We start from the raw sequence: 13,017 nt of genomic DNA, 5'->3' as shown, positions 1-13,017 counted from the left end.
TGTTTCAGCTATTGTTGACAGTGCTGCTATGAGCATTGGGGTACATGTGCTCCTATGTATTAGCACTTCTGTATCCCTGGGGTAAATCCCTAGCAGTGCTATTGCTGGGTCATAAGGCAGTTCTATGGATAGTTTTTTGAGGAACCTCCACACTGTTTTCCAGAGTGGCTGCACCAGTTTACATTCCTACCAACAGTGTAGGAGGGTGCCCGTCTCTTCACACCCTTGCCAGCATCTATAGTCTCTTGATTTGTTCATTTTAGCCACTCTGACTGGGGTGAGGTGGTATCTCAGTGTGGTTTTGATTTGTGTTTCCCTGATGATGAGTGATCATGCATCTTTTCATGTGCCTGTAGGCCATCCGGATGTCCTCTTTGGAGAAGTGTCTGTTCATGTCCTCTGCCCATTTCTTCACTGGGTTATCCGGTTTTTTTGGGGTGTGGAGTTTGGTGAGTTCCTTATAGATTTTGGATACTAGCCCTTTATCTGATATGTCATTTGCAACTATCTTTTCCCATTCTGTTGGTTGCCTATTAGTTTTCTTGATTGTTTCCTTTGCAGTGCAGAAGCTTTTTATCTTCACGAGGTCCCAAGAGTTCAGTTTTGCTTTCATTTCCCTTGCCTTTGGGGATGTGTCGAGTAGGAAGTTGCTGCAGTTGAGGTCAAGAAGGCTGTTTCCTACTTTCTCCTCAAGGGTTTTGATAGTTTCCTGTCTCACATTCAGGTCCTTCAGCCATTTTGAGTTTATTTTTGTGTATGGTGTAAGAGAGTGGTCTAGTTTCATTCTTCTGCATGTTGCTGTCCAGTTCTCCCAGGAACACCTGCTAAAGAGGCAATCTTTTTTCCTTCGGATACTCTTTTCTGCTTTGTCAAAAAATTAATGGGCCGTACATTTGTGGGCCCAGTTCTGTGTTCTCTATTCTATTCCATTGGTCTATGTGTCTGTTTTTGTGCCAATACCATACTGTCTTGATGATGACAGCTTTGTAGTAGAGGCTAAAGTCTGGGATTGTGATGCCTCCCGTTCTGGTTTTCTTCTTTAATATTACTTTGGCTATTCAGGGTCTTTTGTGATTCCATACGAATTTGAGGATAGTTTGTTCTAGCTATGAGAAGAATGTTGGTGCAATTTTGATGGGGATTGCATTGAATGTGTAGATTGCTTTGGGTAGTAATGACATTTTCACAATGTTTATTCTTCCAATCCATGAACAGGGAATATTTTTCCATTTCTTGGTGTCTTCTTCAATCTCTTTCATAAGTTTTCTATAGTTTTCATCATATAGGCCTTTTATATTTTTGGTTAGATTTACTCCTAAGTATTTTATGGTTTTTCGTGCAATCATGAATGGGATCAGTTTCTTGATTTCTCTTTCTACTGCTTCATTTTTTGTGTATAAGAATGCAACTGATTTCTGCACATTGATTTTGTACCCTGCAACTTTACTGAATTCATTGATCAGTTCTAGAAGGCTTCTGGTGGAGTCAATTGGGTTTTCCATGTAGAGTATCATGTCATCTGCGAAATGTGAAAGTTTGACTTCTTCTTTGCCAATTCTGATGCCTTTTATTTCCTTTTGTTGTCTGATTGCTGATGCTAGGACTTCCAGCACTATGTTAAACAACAAACCATCCACTGTCTTTAGCCCAATGAAAATTTTATAGTTTAAAAATGTCCCCCATATTTCAACCTTCTTATGTCATAGCCCTACATATCTATTTAAAATAAGCACCCTATACTCTGGTTTCTCTTCAGATCATATAAATCTTTTGCCTTTTAAAATAAGCATCATCACTTATGCTGGTGTGTACATAAATGTACACAATCTATATAAATTCCCACAAGGCCTGATAACTAGACCCAAAGGGGAAATGGCCATATCAAAATCGTGGCAGATATTGGGATGAAGGGAGGGAGGGAGGGAAGAAAGAAAAGGCTTAGAATGTTTAGGGGAAGCAGCACACACACACATATCCTGACCAAATAAAGACTACATGCAAGAGGCAATCGAAGAGACTATTTTACAAATACACTGACAATAAATGATGAAGTATCAATAAAACTGAATGAGTAGGGGTTTATTAAGGAGAAAGGAATTAATGGGCTATTTTGAATAAATACAGAGGTGGTTGGCATCAGCAATCTGTGGCTGCTGGGCAGTAAGGCATGTAAATATACTATTCTAATAAGCACAATGAATTATATGTTTAGCTATAATATTAACTGTACCCTTAGTTTGGCAATATCTGCCACGATTTTGATATGGCCATTTCCTCCTTTGGGTCTAATTATCAGGCCTTGTGGGAATTCATATAGATTGTGTACATTTATGTACACACCAGCATAAGTGATAATGCTTATTCCTTCCTTCTTTCCTTCCTTCCTTCCTTCCTTCCTTCCTTCCTTCCTTCCTCCTCCCTCCCTCCTTTCCTTTTGTTTTTTTTTTTTAAGTAGGCTTTACTCCACCCCTGGAGTTCAAGTGGGGCTTGAACTCACAACCCTGAGACCAAGACCTGAGCTAAGATCAAGAGTCAGATGCTTAATCGACTGAGCCATCCAGGCATCCCTTTTCAAAGACTTCATAAAGGCAAGGCCATATTCTAGTCTAGTCTGTCTGTTGACTCTCCAACCAAGGAGCTTAGCAGAAACCACTGTATGTTAAGGATTTCCCAATAAATCTTCATCAAGAAAAGATATCAGTAATTATATAAAACTTATTCTGGATAATTATATGTGGCAGACTATTAAGCTAGAATTTATGAATCTATATTCCTCCAAAGTAAATTCCTGCTGCTCCCTTAACATGCCTTGCCACTCTTACCTTCCCTGTTTTCACCTTTAATTCAACTCAATGGAACAATCATTTATTTGAAAGCTGCTATGTGCCAGGATGGGCTAGGTGCTAAGGATACAAATATCGCTGATAAATTATTTTGTCTTCAAGGGGTTTACAGTCTAGTCTTGCAACATTCTTAGAATGTCCTCCCTATCTCCTTTCTGCCTTATCCAAACTCTATTCATTCTCAGAACTCTGTAGTGAATTTTATTCCCTCCACTAAGCTTTCCTAAGCTATATTTACCTCAGTGTGCCTTCCTGCTGCAGAAACCTTAGCATGTGCTATACGTCCATCATATTCTCTACTTATCCTTCAGTAATGACAATGAGGCTGTGCATCTCAACTTTTTCTGAGTGGTACAGCATTGTACAAAGAAAGAGCAGAAACTGAGTTCAGATGAAAAGGAAGGTGGGAAAATGAGCTGTGAAAGTAAGGTCTTAGTGGAAAGGATCAACTTCAGTCTGCTAAGGCAATCTTTTCCAGGTTTAGGAGCTGCTAACCCACAAACACCACAATCTCAGCTCGATTTTCTAGGCGGACAGACAAGATTCATCTGGGACGAAATGTAATGGGGCAACCAACATGCTTTAAAAGAAACGAGTCAAATGGGCGCTTGGGTGGCTCAGTGAGTTAAGCATCTGACTTCAGCTCAGGTCATGATCTTGTAGTTCATGAGTTGGAGCCCTGCCTCGGGTTCTGTGCTAACAGCTCAGAGCCTGGAGCCTCCTTCAGATTCTGTGTCTACCTCTTTCTCTCTCTGCCCCTTCCCCATTCGCACTCTGTCTCTCTCTCAAAAATAAATAAACATTAAAAAAATAAATAAATAAAATAAAATAAAAGGAGTCAAATTTACCTTCTTCATAGCTATGAGAAGTAAGTGAGATGATTCACATTCAGAAATACCAAATAAAATCTGTGCTGTATAGTTAACAATAGGTTTACAATCTATTGGAAATATGTATGAGCCCCTCCTCCTCCCCACAATGGATTTGGAAACCCTTAGACACTTCACTGCCTGTTTTTTTCTGGCCACCCCTCCCCCCTTCCATTTCACGGTTTAATTTTTCACAGGCTTTACAATGAGCATGCGCCAAAAAACTAAAGTCTCTGTTTCACCTTAAGGAATATACATTTGTGCCAATCAGACTACTTTTTGCCTTACATGGACATGGGCGGCTTCTGGGTAAGACTGTAACCTCTGTAGGGCTCAGCCAGTGAGGAACCAGGGGAGGGACTTGCATTCTAGGAGATAAATTGCCTGCTGTAACTGCCTTGAGTGTGCCTGTCCATCAAGACACCCACCCTTACAAGAATGTTGATTAAAGCGTCACTTCACTGTGCTTAGGAGTCTCTGCATCCCTCCTTTGATTGGGTCAGTAGGCTTATTTCTCGCAATAGCCACAAGCAGCCTGATTATAATGCATCCCCCTCGAAAAACAAAAGAAGAAAATCCCAAATCCCTCTCCCTCTTGCTTGATGAGGACTAAAAACTCTTTAACAAGTTTGGGATGGGAAAAGGAGAGAGAATGTTTATTTTTCAATTAGAGACTTCAACTCAGTGCATGGTTGAGTTAACACTTCATTGTGACTGAGTTTCAATTAAACTATAATTAATCAATTGACACATATAAGTGATATATTATTAATTTTCCCCAGCTTTATTGAAAGGTGGGATTTAAAAACAAAAACAAGGAAGGCAGAGAGAGGTAGGGAGAGTAGGGGCTCTTATAAGAACAAAAAGTGTCTGCCAGGAGGAACCCACAACGATTCCCATAGAAATGTGAGAAAAAAGCCTGGGTCAGGAAAGGTTCAGACTTCACTTAGGATTGCCTAGTGTGTGAAGACAAGTAAAAGCTGTAACCAGAGTTGGATCAAGAAGCTACTAAAGCAAAGAACTCTACTTGGTAGGATTTAATGTCTTCCTTGTTGTTACATATTCTTTAACACTAGCAGTTTCATGTTAAAGGAATTTCATTTATAGGTGATTCATTAAGAGATATAAGATATCTAGTAAAAGGCTTACATTAATTTACTATAAATGTGTCCCTTCAATAATTTTCCTTTCTTTTAAAGGCGCCTGAGTTGCTCAGTCAGTTAAGCGTCTGACTCTTGATTTTGGTTCAGGTCATAAACACAGTTCATGCATTTGAACTCTCTTTCAAGTTCTACACTGGCAGCAGAGGCCTACTTGGGATTTTCTCTCCTTTTGTCTCTGCCCCTCCCCATTACTCTCTCTCTCTCTCAAAATAAATAAACAAACATTTTAAATATATATTCTTTGAAGAGAATTTAAAGCTCAATATATTAGAATAAAAGGCATATTATCTATAAAATGTACCACAGAAACTTCATATACAATACACACATGAGGTAAGCTATTGATTGGACCCTACAGTGGTATTTCTGGCTTTGTTCATTAAGTTAATTTTAATATAGAATTTATACTACAGAAGGAGAACCTGAATGGCTCAGTCAGTTGAGCGTCTGACTTAGGCTCAGGTCATGATCTCACTGTTTGTGAGTTGAAGCCCCACACTGGACTTGCTGCTGTCAGCCTGTCAGCACAGAGCCCGCTTTGGATCATCTGTCCCCCTGTCTCTGCCCCCCACCTCACGCTCTCCTAAAAATAAATACATATTTTTTAAAAAGAATTTATACTTCAGAATGACCCTGCCAAAAGTGAATTTTAAATCCCATAATGTTATATTTGTCATTCAGAAGAGAATTGTCATTTTTAGATACATCTAAAAGTTCATTTTCTTTAAAAAATGTAATGTGTTTTTAAAAATTTATAAAATATATTTTGTGTTTACCATAGAACAAAATCACAGTGAATTACGAATAACAAATAACATAATTCCCTGGGTACATTTTCCATTGCAGTCAATTATTATTAGTACTGATTTCCACTACAGAAGAACTTCACATCTTGAAATCAAAATTCATAGTAACTAAAAATTCAGGCTTGACAACAACTGTTTCTTAACTGTGTAGTAAAGAGCTCAATGAGGTGGGTATTTTTATCATGCTTCAACCTTATAAAGTTTTTACAACCATTGTTCAGGGAAATTATTTTAGAGGAAAGAGAACTCTCATTGAGCAAACAGTCAATCTAAACAATTATTGATTGACTGCCTTTCAACCACATAGTAACTATGAAAACAGTAAAGTGGAAGTATAGTAGCCTCAGAGAGAAATAAAAATCTACATAATTCAATTAGCTTCATGAAATCACCTGGATATGTCTTCCAACTGTAGATCAACATCTTGAAGTTTCTTTCGATATTTCTCTGTAAAGTTAGAGAATTCATTAAGAATTGAAGATTTTAAATCAGGGTATGGGCATTCCAAGGTTTCCAATTCCATGGGTACTTCACTAAGCAGGTTACATCTTTCTTCTGAAGAATGATCTAGTATCTGGGGGAAAAAAAAGTTTATGATTCTTTTATTTAACATAATGACAAATTGGTAAACAAATTACTATATGCATCACCCTTACTTTCATACTCCAGTCTGAAAGATAATTTTCTATTTTCTGTTGCTCCAGGACAAGTTTTTCAAAGACAGCTTTCAATTGTGTCTTCACAAAGTCCACCTATAAGACATAGATAAAAGACAGTCTCTTTGAGGACCTGGGGAAGAGGGCTTAAGAGAGGCCAGGGCCAGGCAGTGCTTGGGAGAAGGTAGGCTTCCAGACACCAATTCTATAAATGGGCCTAGAATATGCTGGGGTCATAGACATTCTGCACCCTCATTTGGATTTTGTTTGTAGTAAGGCAGAGAGCTTACCAGATTATTTCTGGTTCAATCATCTCTCCCTCCCTTTGCATCCCTGCCTCCAAATCCCAGCTGGCATGGGGTTTCTAATGACTTTTTTAAAAAATATGATGTTGGGGGGAGAAGGCAAGATGGCAGAGAAGTATGGAGCCTTATAAACTTCACCCGCCCACGTCTATCAAACTGAGAAGGACATTACTCTTATCTGCAAGAGGGAGAAGAGAAAATACAGACTCCAGAAAGAAGACAGCCTCAAAGACGCCTGAGTGAATTAGTGCAAACTGGGGAGATTGGAAAACTGGCCAGACTGAGAGGGGCAGGGGAGGTTGGGGCCCCAGCCCAACACAGGGAAAGTGCACAGAACCCCTGAGAGACAAAGGGAAGAGAAAGAGAAACTGAACACGCTCATAGTACTGTCTCTAGAGAAGAGATAATAAACTTAACCCAGAACGGAGAGAAAAACTCTCACCCCATATAAAACCGCTGGGCTCAGGGAGAGAAACCCATCCCGTATAGCTGGCGAATTTTTCCTTGGGCTCAGTGGCATCTGGTGCCTACCAAGGACAGCACTGGAAAAAAGAAAGGAAGGAAGGAAGGGAGGAAGGAAGGAAGGAAGGAAGGAAGGAAGGAAGGAAGGAAGGAAGGAAGGAAGGAAGGAAAAAAGGAAAAACAAAAGAAAGAAAGAAGACAGCCCCCCCCCCATGCCATCCTGGCTGGGAGGCGCAAGCAGCGGCCTGCAGGAATGCGCCTCGCCTCTGGCAGCGGCAGCGCAAATCCCAGGTGGCACCAGGAAAAACAGCCCCCACCTCCTACAAGATCCCAGCTAAGAGGCAGGCAGCCAAAATGATTACATCTCATCTGTGGTAGCATTAAAGTGCATGGACTAGGATTTGAAGCGAGGCTGGCCTGGGAAATAGAGTCTGGCTCGCCCACGGCACAAGGAGACTGGACTCATAAAAGTGGCTTGCAGCGCTTAGTTTGAGCAGAGCTTGCAGCACCATCATTCTTCTCTCTGCAACCACCAAGGTGGGGCTTTCGAGAGCAGCCCCAAGACCTACCTACACCAAACTGCGCCTATCTGCGAGGGGGAGCTGCTGCTTTTTTGTATTTGTTTTTTTGCTTTTTTTTAAATTTTTACTCTTTATTTTTCTTTCTCCTTTCTCCCTTTTTTTTCCCTTGCCATCCAGATATATTCTACCTTATCTCATCCTTATTTCTCCCCTCAGCTGGTTATGCACTTTTAGATTTGTTGTCTCTGCTCCCCTTTATTTTTTCTACTCTTCTTTTCTTTTCTTCCCTTCCCCTTTTAATTTATTTGTTTGATTTGTCTGTGCGTTGACATGCTTTTATTCCCTGTGTGTTTGTCTGTCTGTTTTCCTTTTCAGGGCTACTGGAAGAAACAAGCCAAAATATGCATGATGGAGAGTCCCAACTATCACTGAGTAGGAAAATAAAATAATCAAGGCATAACAAGAGAAACTGAGAGATACCATTAAATGAACACTTTCTGAAATGACAGACCCTGGACAGTCAATGAGCCTCCTTTGACAGAGCAATACTAACAGGTGCACAGTGCATAACGAGCTGTTAAACCTGACAAGAGGGGCACCTGGGTGGCTCAGTCGGTTAAGTGTCCAGTTTCAGCTCAGGCCATGATCTCGTGGTTCATGGGTTCGAGCCCTGCGTCAGGCTCTGTGCTGACAGATAGCTCAAAGCCTGGAGCCTGCTTCAGATTCTGTGTCTCCCTCTCTCTCTGACCCTCCCCTGCTTGCACTGTCTCTCTCTGTCTCTCAAAAATAAATAAAAGACATTAAAAAAAAAAACCTTACAAGAGACAGAAAACTAGCCAAAATGACAAAACAAAAGAACTCTCCTCTAAAGAAATTCCAGGAAAAAGTGACAGCCACAGAACTGCTCAAAACAGATTTAAACAACATAACTGAACAAGAATTTAGAATAATTGTCATAAAATTAATCACTGGACTTGAAAAAAGCATCAGTGAGGCTACTGATATAATGACTAGGGACTTTCAAAATAGCTGTGCTGAGTTTTAAAAAAAAGGCTATAAATGAGGTGAATAATAAAAAGGAGGTGGCCATCTCATGGATTGAAGAGGCAGAGAGATGATTGGTGAACTAGAAGACACAGTTATAGCAAAAGAGGAAGCCGAGAAAAAGAAAGAGAAATTGATCCAGGAGCAGGAAAGGAGAATTCGAGACCTGAGTAATACAATGAAACGCAACAATCATATGAATTCCTGAAGAGGAAGAAAGAGAAAAAGATCCTGAAACAGTGCTTGATTACATTATAACTGAGAATTTCCTGAACCTGGGGAAAGAAATAGACATTCAAATTCAAGTGGCACAAAAAACACCCTTAAGATATAACTAGAATCAACCTTTGGCTTAACATATCATAGTGAAACTGGCAAGATATAAAGATAAAGAGAGAATTCTGAAAGCAACGAGGGATAAAAGGGCCCTAACATACAAAGGGAAACCTATCAGAGTGGTTACAGACCTATCTAATGAAACTTGGCAGGCCAGAAAGAAATGGCAGGAAATCTTCAGTGTGATGAACAGAAAAAAATATTCAGTCAAGAATCCTTTATCCAGTGAGCCTATCATTTAAAATAGAAGGAGAGATAAAGTATTCCCAAATAAACAAAAATTGAGAGAATTCATCACCTTCAAACCAGCCCTACAAGAAATCCTAAAGAGGGACTCTATGAGGGAAATGTTGCAAGTAATACAAGGTACCAGAGACACCACTACAAACTCACTACAAACATGAACTCTACAGAGAACACAATGAATCTAAACACATATTTTTCAATAACAACACTGAATGTAAATGAACTGAATGCTCCAACCAAATGACACAGAGTAGCAGAATGGGGGGGGGGGAAGCCCAAAATCCATTTATTTGTTGCCTAGAAGAGACTCATTTTAGACCTGAAGACACCTTCAGATTGAAAGTAAAGGGATGGAGAATTATCTACCATGTGAATGGAAGCCAAAAGAAAGCTGGAGTAGCCATACTTATATCAGATAAAATGGATTTTAAAGTAAAGGCAATAACAAAAGATGAAGAAGGACATTATATAATAATTACAGGGTCTCTCCATTAGGAAGAGATAACATTATAAACATTTATGTGCCAAATTCGGGAGCACCCAAATACATAAAACAATCACAAATAGAAACAATCTTATTGATAAGTCTGTGCTAATTGCAGGGGACTTTAATACTCTACTGACAGCAATGGATAGATCAACCAGACAGAAAGTCACTAAAGATATAATGGACCTAAATGACACATTGGAACATATGGAATTGATAGATATATTTAGAACTCTGCATCCTGAAGTTAGGAAATTCACCTTCTCAAGTGCACATGACACATTCTCCAAGATAGATCACATACTGGAGCATAAAGCAGCCCTCCATAAATATAAATGAATTGAGATCATAGCATGCACACTTTCAGATCACAATTCTATGAAACCTGAAATCAACCACAGGAAAAAGTCTGGAAAGCCTCCAAAAATGTGGAGGTTAAAAACCACCCTACAAAGAATGATTGGGCTAATCAGGCAATTAGAGAAGAAATTTAAAAATATATGGAAGCAAATGAAAATGAAAATACAACAATCCAAACTCTCTGGGACACAGCAAATGCAGTCCTAAGAGGAAAGTATATTGCAATCCATGCCTATTTCAATGAACTACAAAAAGCACAAATTCAAAATCTAACAGAGCACCTAAAGGAACTAGAAGGGGAGCAGCAAGAGCACCCCAAATCCAGTAAAGAAGAGATATAATAAAGATCAGGGCAGAAATAAACAATATAGAATCCAAAAAAAAAATCATTGAGCAGATAAATGAAACCAAGAGTTGATTTTTTGAAAAAATAACCAAATTTATAAACCTCTATCCAGGCTCCTTAGAAAAAAAAAGGGAGAGCACCAAATAGTCAAAACCATGAATGAAAATGGATCTATTACAACCAATCCCTTAGAAATACAAGCAACCATTAGAGATTACGATGAAAAACTATATGCCAACAAACTGGACACTCTTGAAGAAATGGACAAATTCCTAAACATACATGCACTACCAAAATACAAACTGGAAGAGATAGAAAGTATGACAGACCAATAACCAATGAAGAAATCAAATCAGTTATCAAAAATCTCCTAATGAGTAAGAGCCCAGGGCCAGATGGCTTCCCAGGGGAATTCTACCAGACATTTAAAGCAGAGCTAATACCCATTCTTTTCAAACTATTCCAAAAAATAAAAATAGAAGGAAAACTTCCAAACTCATTCTACAAAGCCAGCATCACTTTGATACCCAAACTAGAGACCCAGCAAAAAGAAGAGAACTACAGACCAATATCCTTAATGAATATAGATGCAAAAATATTCAACAAGATTCTAGCAAATCGATTCAATGGCATATAAAAATAATTCTCCATCATGATCAAGTGGGATTCATTCCTGGGTTACAGGGTTAGTTCAATATTCGCAAATCCAGCAATATGATATATCACATTAACAAAAGAGAGATAAAAACCATATGATCCTGTCAATAGATGCAGAAAAGCATTTGACAAAATACAGCACCCTTTCTTAATGAAAACCCTTGAGACAGTCAGAATTGAAGGAACTTACTTACACATTACAAAAGCAACTTATGAAAAGCCCACAGCTAATATCATCCTTAATAGGGAAAAACTGAGAGCTTTCCCCCTAAGATCGGGAACACAAGAGGGGAACCCACTATCACCACAGCTGTTTAATATATGCTGGAAGTCCTAGCATCAGCAGTCAGACAACAAAAGGAAATAAAAGGCATCAGAATCGGCAAAGAAGAAGTCAAACTTTCACTTTTCACAGATGACATGATACTCTACCTGGAAAACCCAATCGACTCCACTAGAACCCTTCTAGAATGTGATCCATGAATTCAGTAAAGTTGCAGGGTATAAAATCAATGTACAGAAATCGGTTGCATTTCTATACACCAATAATGAAGCAATGGAAAGAGAAATCAAGAAACTTATCCCATTCACAATTGCATGAAAACCCATAAATTCCTAGGAATAAACCTAACCACGGATGTAAAAGACCTGTATGATGAAAATTTTAGAAAACTTATGAAAGAAATTGAAGAAGAAACCAAGAAATGGAAAAATAGTCCTTGCTCATGGATCAGAAGAATAAACACTGTGAAAATGTAATTATTACCCAAAGCAATCTACACATTCAATGCAATTGCACCAGCGTTCTTCTCAAAGCTAGAACAAGCTATCCTAAAATTTGTATGGAACCACAAAAGACCCCGAACAAACAAAGTAATACTGAAGAAGAACACCAAAATGGAAGGCATCACAATCCCAGATTTTAGCCTTTACTACAAAGCTGTCATCATCAAGACAGAATGGAACTGGCACAAAAACAGACACATAGACCAATGGAATAGAATAGAAAACCCAAACTTGGCCCACAAACATATGGTCAATTAATCTTTGACAAAGCAGAAAAGAGTATCCAATGGAAAAAAGACAGCCTCTTTAACAGGTGTTGCTGGGAGAACTGAACAGCATTATGCAGAAGAATAAAACTAGACCACTTTCTTAAACCATGCACAAAAATAAATTCAAAATGGATGAAGGACCTGAATGTGAGACAGGAAACTATCAAAACCCTTGAGGAGAAAGTAGGAAACAGCCTTCTTGACCTCAACTGCAGCAACTTCCTACTCGACACATCCCCAAAGGCAAGGGAAATGAAAGCAAAACTGAACTCTTGGGACCTCGTGAAGATAAAAAGCTTCTGCACTGCAAAGGAAACAATCAAGAAAACTAATAGGCAACCAACAGAATGGGAAAAGATAGTTGCAAATGACATATCAGATAAAGGGCTAGTATCCAAAATCTACAAGGAACTCACCAAACTCCACACTCGAAAAATGAATAATCCAGTGAAGAAATGGGCGGAAGACATGAACAGACACTTCTCCAAAGAGGACATCCAGATGGCCAACAGACACATGAAACGATGCGCAGCATCACTCATCAGGGAAATACAAATCAAAACCACACTGAGATACCACCTCACCCCAGTCAGAGTGGCTAAAATGAACAAATCAAGAGACTATAGATGCTGGCAAGGGTGTAAAGAGACGGGCACCCTCCTACACTGTTGGTAGGAATGTAAACTGGTGCAGCCACTCTGGAAAACAGTGTGGAGGTTCCTCAAAAAACTATCCATAGAACTGCCTTATGACCCAGCAATAGCACTGCTAGGGATTTACCCCAGGGATACAGAAGTGCTAATACATAGGAGCACATGTACCCCAATGCTCATAGCAGCACTGTCAACAATAGCTGAAACA

The 13,017-nt window shown here is 39.2% G+C and overlaps 1 protein-coding gene across 1 annotated transcript in view; it reads right to left on the bottom strand.

Annotated features, from left to right (window-relative positions):
• CCDC148 (coiled-coil domain containing 148) overlaps nucleotides 1–13,017 on the bottom strand; it is a 245,238-nt gene that overhangs the window by 141,858 nt on the left and 90,363 nt on the right. The window contains exons 7-8 of the mRNA XM_029934542.1: nucleotides 6,338–6,433; nucleotides 6,074–6,255 (exon numbers count right to left, since the gene is read on the bottom strand). Of these exons, the coding sequence (XP_029790402.1) occupies nucleotides 6,074–6,255; nucleotides 6,338–6,433 (278 nt within the window). The remainder of the gene's footprint in view (nucleotides 1–6,073; nucleotides 6,256–6,337; nucleotides 6,434–13,017) is intronic.

This window comes from Suricata suricatta, chromosome 3 (assembly GCF_006229205.1).
Source record: "Suricata suricatta isolate VVHF042 chromosome 3, meerkat_22Aug2017_6uvM2_HiC, whole genome shotgun sequence".
Lineage (NCBI taxonomy): Eukaryota > Metazoa > Chordata > Mammalia > Carnivora > Herpestidae > Suricata > Suricata suricatta.
This window is presented reverse-complemented; position numbering and strand designations above follow the sequence as displayed.